Below are 8,439 nucleotides of genomic sequence, written 5' to 3' on the forward strand. Positions count from 1 at the left end.
GCAGCTTGGATTTAGCAAAGACTATATTTAATTTATTTAAAATATATAATTTATTTAAAATATATATAATTTTAAATATATATAATTTATATTTAATTTATTTAAAATATATATAATTTTAATTGAGAAAAGAGATCAAATAATAATTGTGGGCCAATAAATTAAATATAAATTTATTTTATCTAATTGTGTCATCATTTAAACTATATTTCTTTTCTTTTTTGTCTAATAAAGCAATATTGGATTTAGCAAAGACTCTTGTAATTAAGGAATTAGAGAAAAAAGAATAAAAAAATAAATTTCAGAAATTAATTTGATTTGATTAGTATATTAATGAATGGATTAACACACTAATCTATTAATTTAACTTTTTTTAAAAAATAATAATATTTAAAAGTAGTTAGTTAATTAAAGACATGAATTAAAATAGTATTTGTGGGTTTGCTTTACATGCCTTCCTTTCAACTCTACTTTGATATGTTACTTATGGACAATTATTTTTTCAGATGCCTCGAAGAGCAGTATCATGCAGAGGTAGAGGACATAGCCAGCATCTGTCTATGAATGAAATAGATGAGGCAGTACAGGTCCAGGAGGAAATACTGGAGCATACTCCACAAGCATTAGGGGGCCAAGCAAACGCATCCTCATCATCATCAGTTCGAACTAGAGGTCCGAATTTGGGACATCCTATCCCATCAAACCCGTCTGATCGTCAATTGATTAGATTGAAAGGAACTGTGTAAGTCATATACAACTTTTTGCTATTGATTTAATATGTATTATTACTTACAGCTACTCATTACATATAAAAATATTGCAGTTTTTTAGATTCCACAGTTACTAGATCAATCACTAATGACATTAAGATGCGCTATACTGCTCCATGGAAAACTTGGTCAGAAATACCTTTAAAGACAAAAGACGAGCTCTTCGGACTTTTTCGGGTAAATACAATTTATATTTTAAAATTTATAATATGCATTTTAAGTTTTTTAAATTTATTTAACACTGATTGTTATTTGTAGAGTCGATATGCATGGGATGAGAGTGAAGAAGGTATGGTTCGAATTGCTTGGGAAAAGGTAGGTAAAGAAAGACTGCGAGACATTCTTAATAGAGTTAGGAGCGAATTGTTGCACAAGCACAAGAAGACGGATGTTGCTTATCTATATAATTTAGGACCAGATTGGATGGAGGCAGAGATATGGAATGAACTTGTTGCATATTGGAGTACACCAGAGTGGAGAAAGAAATCAGAAGCTGGTAAAGCAAATAGAAACGTAGAAAAAGATGGGACTATTACGAAACACTCTGGTGGTTCAATAAAATTGGAGGTTCATGAGAATAGATTGGTATAACTTTTTTATTTCTTACTTTTATTTATACAATTCTATTTTTATATAGATGGTTAGAAATTATTAGTGCATCTTGTGTTGTGTGATTATTTCTTTTTTGTAGGCAAAGAAGTTGGGTAGACAACCAACTCAACTTGAACTATTTCGTGCAACTCACACAAAAAGGGGAGTCAAGGTGTTTACATTGATGGAAAATCACGACGAGTTGATGTAAGTTACTTTTTGCTTATTTAATGTTATCACATTATTTTTCTAATTGTTATGTTATCATAGTTGTATATGATTCATGAAATGTTTATTATGTTTTCTTTTTTTACTTAGGGAGCTTATTTGAGTGCAATTGCTGAAAATGTGAATGACAATTGTGAGAGTCAGTCTGCTTTTGATTTGAATAAGTGGATTGAAATTTCTGGAAGTAGCAAAGGAAGAGTTTATGGTTTTGGATCCTCTGATATTGCAAAATCAGGAACTGCAACCACATCTTTCTCATGCACATCAGCTCATCCTGGAGGACCTTCTCAAACTATGTTTTCTTTAGAGGAGGTTGAACAAATATTAGAGCAAAACCGGATTAAAATAAAACAAGACATGGAGCAAATGCAAGAGCAAATGCAAGAGCAAATGCGAGTGCAGATAGAAAAACAAATAAAAGATCAGATGAAATTATTGAAGAACAAAAATAGATCTTCACCGCATAACACAACTGCAGATTCAGATTGTTCAACAAATTCATAGATTAGTTTTAAATTTTATGAATATTGTTAAGTATTATGGATTTATTTTAAATTTTATGAACATTGTAAAGTATTATAAATTTATTTTAAATTTTATGAATATGGTTAAGTATTATGAAATATTTTATTTATATTCAATATGATTCTTAATTATAAATTATTTGATTATACAGGCAATATCTAAATAAAAGCAAGAATTTGTTTTTGTAATCAAATTTTAACAGATTAGTGACGGATTCACGATAATATTTATTAAAATGTCTTAATATTTCCGACGGATTTCCGACGGAAAATTTCGTCGCTAATTATTTCTGACAGATTAGCGACGGATTGTTATAGGATGAATTTAGATATTCCGACGGATTTAGCGACGAAAAAACTCGTCGCTAAAATTTTCCGACGGAACTATCCGTCGGAAAATCCGTCAGGTTAGGATCCGTCAGAAATCCGTCGCTAATATTTGCGACGGACGCCCGATCCGTCGGAAAAAATTAGCGACATGACTTAAGCGACGGATTTGAGTCCGTCGGAAATCCGTCGCTGAAAGTTTCAGCGACAGATTTTTGACTATCAGCGACGGAAAAATCCGTCGCTGATAGTCTGTTTTTTGGTAGTGTTACTTTTATTACAATTTTATTGTATATTTTATTTTTTTATCAATTAAAATTATATTTTTTAAATATTTAACCAAATTAAAAAAATTTATAAAATTATCAATTTATTCTTTTCACTATTAAATATATTTAAAATTACTGTTTATATATGCTTTTAAAAAAATTACTGTTTATATTATTATTATTTTTTATTTTTATCAAAAATTTCATAATAATAATTTATTTTAATCTTATTATGACAAAAATTATTATCGATCAATTTTCTTTAAATTTATTCAATATATTTATAATTTAGTATTATTTTTAAAATTATCATTTAAAAAATAATATTATTAAATATATTAGTTATAAAGCGGGTATATTGGTGGCCAGCCATGAAAAAAGAAGTGGCGCAGTTTGTGACAGCTTGTGAGGTTTGTCAGAGGGTGAAACTAGAACATCAGAAGCCGGCTGGAATGCTTAACCCACTGCCGATTCCAGAATGGAAATGGGAGAACATAGCTATGGATTTTGTAGTAGGCTTACCGGCAGCATCCAACAGGATAGACTCTATATGGGGGATTGTGGACAAACTCACGAAATCTGCTCATTTCATTCCAGTTAGGAGTAACTATGCTGTGGATAAGTTGGCACAGGTATATCTCGATGAGATCGTGAGATTACATGGAGTGCCAGTGTCTATAGTTTCAGACAGAGGACCTCAGTTCACCTCCAGATTTTGGCGGAGTCTGCAGAGTGCGATGGGCACGAGATTAGAGTTTAGCACTGCTTTCCACCCACAGACTGACGGACAGTCAGAAAGGACCATCCAGACCATAGAGGATATGCTCCGTATGTGTGTGTTAGACTTTGGCGGTTCTTGGAGGCAGCATCTACCTTTGGTGGAGTTTGCCTACAATAACAGTCATCATGCTAGCATTGGGATGGCTCCTTATGAAGCATTGTATGGGCGGAAGTGCAGATCACCTGTTTGCTGGGAAGAGGTAGGAGAGAAGGCTCTTGCAGGGCCAGAGTTGATAGAAATTACCAGTAGAACAGTGCCAGTGATCAGAGAGAGGATCAAAACAGCTCAGAGTAGACAGAAAAGTTATGCAGACGTTCGCAGAAAACTGTTAGAGTTTCAGGAGGGTAATTGGGTATTGCTGAAAGTGTCTCCAATGAAAGGAGGGGTTCGTTTTGGGAAAAAGGGTAAGTTAGCTCCACGGTACATTGGACCCTTTGAGATTTTGCAGAGGATCGAAAATGTGTCGTATAAGCTAGATTTGCCTGCTTCTATGGAGAGAATTCACCCGGTATTTCATGTTTCTATGCTACGGCAGTTTGTGTCAGATCCGAATCAGGTTCTGAGTGAGCCTGAGGTGGAGATTCTTTCAGATCCTTCAGATCTCACCTATATAGAGCAGCCAGTGCGGATTCTGGACACTCAGATCAGACAGCTAAGGAACAAAGAGATTCCGATGGTGCAAGTCCTATGGAACCACCATAATCTAGACGAGTGTACGTGGGAGACGCGAGAGTCTATGCTCCGGCAGTATCCATATCTGTTTTGAGGTTAGTTTCCTCCTTTTTATATGTTTCTTTGTTGTTTTAGGAACATCCGAGGACGAATGTTCTTAAGGGGGGGAGAACTCACAAAGATGTTGCATTGCATAGCTATATTATTGGTGTGGGTAAATGCTGAATGATCCAATAGTTCCAGACAGGAAGTCCAGGAGCCTTTGACTACGCCCTGGAAGGTATAGAGAAGTCCAGGAGCCTTTGACTACGCCCTGGCAGGTATGCATAAACATGATGCATGAAAGATGCTAAAAGCAGTTAATGTTTCAAGTAAAAGAGTTAAGTTTAGTTCCACTCACCTCTGGCTAGCTGGACTGACTGACTATGCAGGCTCTGAAAACTCTGGAGCAGTACTCACTGCTGCTCTCTCTGGTTCCTCTGGTCTGTATATAGGTACAGATAAATTCAAATGAGGGACCAAACTAGCTTATGACCAACTCTATTAAACTCCCCAAGAATCCCCTTACACTCACTCTAACATCCATGCAAAGCATACAAAAGAAAGCTGGACAGAACACTTTCGGCGGCAGGTTCGGCGGCCGAAAGTCCTCTCCAGAGCCGAAACTCAAGCACCTTCGGCGGCCGAATCTCAACTCCCTTTTTGGGGCTAGTTTCGGGGACTGAAAGGCACTCCAGAGACGAAAGTCTCTAACCTTCGGTGGCCGAACTCCCCTCCAGAGCCAAAAGTCCAAAGGCTCGGGGGCAAGCTTGGGCAGCCGAAGCCACCTCCTCATGGGTTCGGCGGCCAAATATACCTTCGGCGGCCGAACCTGAGTTCATCCGCAAGGCAGAACCTTGCTCTGCTTCTTGCCAAAAGTACCAAAACTCATCTCAACTCAAACACCTCAACTCCTCAACGTGCATATACTCATGTATATGCTCAAAGGGGTCAAAAACTACCTAAACACCCTAACAACACAAACACATAACACATAAACAAGCTTTGCTCACAAAAATCATCAAACTTCTCTTTTTAACCCTATTCATGCAACTCTCTCCATCAACCCCCATAAAACCGTCAGAAAACATAAAACAAGCTCAGGATCTTCACTTACCTCTTGACATCAAGTAGATGAACGATCCTAACGTGGAGTTTTGGAGCAACTCTCTTCAAACTCTCCAAACTTCACAACTTTGAGTTTTTAGCTTAAAACCTTCAAATAACATAAAAACGAATCAAACTTGGGCAAGATTTGATGAAAACATGTCAAATACTCAAGAAGGACAGAGTCTCACCTCAGAAATCGAAAGGAAGCGGCGTGCTTTATCCTTTCAACCGACTGAGGGCCTTTTATAGGTGGCTAGCCAGACCACCTTCGGCGGCTGGCCAGACCACCTTCGGCGGCCTATCGTGAAACCGAAAGCCATGCATGTTCGGCGGCCGAACCTCAACTTCGGCGGCCGAACCTGGCCTTTCTGCCTTGGTTCATTTCTTTCAAACACTTAGTTTATTTAGCTTTAAAACATGAAAACATACTTTATAACTGTGAAAACAAAACATAACTCTTACCCTCTAAAGCTTCCGACATCCTGGATTCCACCGGACGACAGAAATTCCGGTGCTGGACTCTAGCCGGGTATTACAAACATGATGGTCAATAGAGAAAAGAACCCAGCTCCCAGCTACACCATGACCCTATCAGTACGAGCGCTGGAGGGGAATTAAATAGCCGCCTGAAGATGGAGCGAAGGAGGGTATGTCCGCACGTACGGCTCTGTATGCTAGCGACAGGTGGCACTGTAGCAAGATGGCAGTTATACGTCATTAGAGGACAAGGGAAAAAGGAATAAAAGAGGAAGGCGTGAATTATTCAGGCTAAACTCACTCACACATACCAAAACCTATCTTCTTCTGGATCTCAGATCATCAATTGGTGCCGTCTGTGGGAATGAAAAGACATCTTTTCATCACCGAAGTTCTCATCTTCATCACACTCGCTAAGATGTATATGGCAAACCACAGTGAAAACTATACTGGAAACACCCCAAATGACCTAAGCTCCACCCATGAAAGTCATCAGTTTTCATTCTCTAGTCCTACAGTCCCATCTAATCAATCACCCGCATTATTCAATCCCTCACCGAGCTCGGTAGGGAACATGCCCAGAACTACCATTTCCGACCAAGAACTACAGAACACGGCTATTCAACTACAAAACACCCACTAGCTGGGACAAATGCTGTAGCAAAGGGGACTCAGCACTCCGTTGAGTGTACCACCTGTAGCTGAGGGCTTCAATGTTAATGAGTCTCAACCTACCTTGAACCATCAAGCCCCTCAGCAAAGCAGTAGGAGAACCAGCGAAGGGGGTGAGGAGTCCTGCAGAAGAAATGAGTCAGTGGCCAAAGTAAGGGGCAAAATGGTTAAAAAGCTCATAAAAAATGACGAACTCGAGAGTTATTCCTCTGAGTCAATGTGAGGATCCAGTGGCGAGGAGCTGGAGAGAGGATACTGCCCAGAAAAGAGGCCAAGACAGGAAGAGACAGATGTGGACCAGAAGCTGGAAAAGTTGAAGGAATAGCTCTTAGTAGAACTGGGGGCATGAGATAACAGTAGCCCCCTACTGCCTACGTCCTCCCCGTTCACGAGAAGGGTGCTGTAAGAAACTATTCCCAAAAAGTTTATGATGTCGTCGGTGGCAGCTTACGACGGCACAAGAAATCTCCGAGAGCACGTCCTAAATTACAAGATGTTTATGGAACTCTAGACTCATTCAGATGCCCTAATATGCAAAGTCTTTTCCACTACCGTCACAGGGCCAGCTCAGGCATGGTTTAACAGCCTGACAGCAGGAAGCATCAAAAGCTTCATGGACCTGGCCAATGTCTTTATTAGTAGATTCATTGCAGGAGTCCCGGCGGAGAGGAAAATGAGCTACTTGGAGACAGTTCGGCAAAAAAGAAATGAGTCTCTGAGAGAATATGTGGCCATATTCAACTCTGAGGCCCTGCAAATCCCTGACCTTGACGAGGCAAGGGCAATGGAAGCCATGCAGAAAGGGACTACGTCCCTTAATTTTTTCGGCTCATTATGCAGAAAACCGCACACTACCTTGGCTGAACTGATGAAAACGGGCTGAGAAGTATATCAGACAGGATGATGCCTCGACCACAAGCAGGATCGCCAGAAAAGGAGGAGATAGAGAAAAGGCAGTGGAGGATAGACGGCCGGAGAGGCAAGAGAAAAGACAAAATCGAGGGCTAGAGATGCTGAATAGACACCCATGGGAAAGGAAGGAGTAGTGGCCATATCAGCCCAGAATCCCCAAGGTAATCACTCCTCTAAATGTGTCTAGAGCCGAAGTGCTCGTAGCCGTGCAAGACAAAGATTTCATACAATGGCCCAAACCCATGAAAGCTGAGGCCAACGGAAGGGATCTGGACAAATACTGCCAGTACTACCGAACTCATGGCCATGACACCAACGACTGCTACCAACTAATAAATGAGATAGAAAGGCTCATAAAGATGGAACACCTCAGGAACTTCATGAAAGAACTAGAGGGACAAAGACCTCAGCAAAATGCGACGGCGGAGAGGCCTTGTAGGCAGATGGAGGGAGTCATGAATGATGGGTCCAGTGGGACAATTAATATGATCGTAGGGGGCTTTGGAGGAAGAATGAGCAGAAGGGGAAAGAAGAAGAGTAGGAGTGGAGAAGGAAGCAGTGCTGAAGTTATGCAGAAGAGTGGGAGAGCCACCCTTGGCCTGCACTTATTATGCAATATTCCTCGTAGTAAAGTTGCCCTTGAACTACAACGCTATCTTGGAAAGGTCGGTGCTGTATGACTTCGAGGTGGTGACCAGCATCTGGTACTTAACCATGAAATTCCCCACTAAGTCAGGGGTGAGTATAGTGTGAGGAAGGTAGGAGGAGGCCCGAGCTATATACTTGGCCACTGTGAAAGAACCAAGCACTCTGCCAGGGGAAATAAGGCAGGAGGTCATGGAGGTTCGGAATGAGAAGGAGGCTAGGACAGAGCCAGTTGATAGGCTGGAGACATTCCTTTTATCTGAAGAGGAAAGCGACAAAGTCTTCAGCATCAGCGAGAACCTTGGAAAGGACCAAAAGGAGACAACAATGGCTCTTATTAAGAGGCATGCCTCAAGCTTCTCTTGGAAGCCTTCGGACATGCCGGGGATAGATCCCAAGGTGATGGCCCACAAACTGAATAT

At 40.2% G+C, this 8,439-nt stretch overlaps 1 protein-coding gene across 1 annotated transcript; it reads left to right on the forward strand.

Annotated features, from left to right (window-relative positions):
• Positions 1 to 560: 560 nt before the first annotated feature.
• Positions 561 to 1,845, forward strand: LOC122725275. The gene is made up of 5 exons (XM_043962313.1): positions 561 to 742; positions 824 to 947; positions 1,029 to 1,355; positions 1,462 to 1,568; positions 1,680 to 1,845. The coding sequence occupies exons 1-5, from the start codon at positions 561 to 563 to the stop codon at positions 1,690 to 1,692; spliced, it is 753 nt and encodes a 250-aa protein (XP_043818248.1). The 3' UTR covers positions 1,693 to 1,845.
• Positions 1,846 to 8,439: the final 6,594 nt, after the last annotated feature.

This window comes from Manihot esculenta, chromosome 12, assembly GCF_001659605.2.
Source record: "Manihot esculenta cultivar AM560-2 chromosome 12, M.esculenta_v8, whole genome shotgun sequence".
NCBI lineage: Eukaryota > Viridiplantae > Streptophyta > Magnoliopsida > Malpighiales > Euphorbiaceae > Manihot > Manihot esculenta.

Excerpts from the sequence above, each read along its gene's own strand:
- LOC122725275 (XM_043962313.1), top strand. The coding sequence starts at position 561 with ATGAATGAAATAGATGAGGCAGTACAGGTCCAGGAGGAAATACTGGAG. Across the intron at positions 743-823 it reads ATTAGATTGAAAGGAACTGT|TTTTTTAGATTCCACAGTTA; the intron begins GTAAGTCATATA and ends AAAATATTGCAG. Across the intron at positions 948-1,028 it reads AGCTCTTCGGACTTTTTCGG|AGTCGATATGCATGGGATGA; the intron begins GTAAATACAATT and ends TGTTATTTGTAG.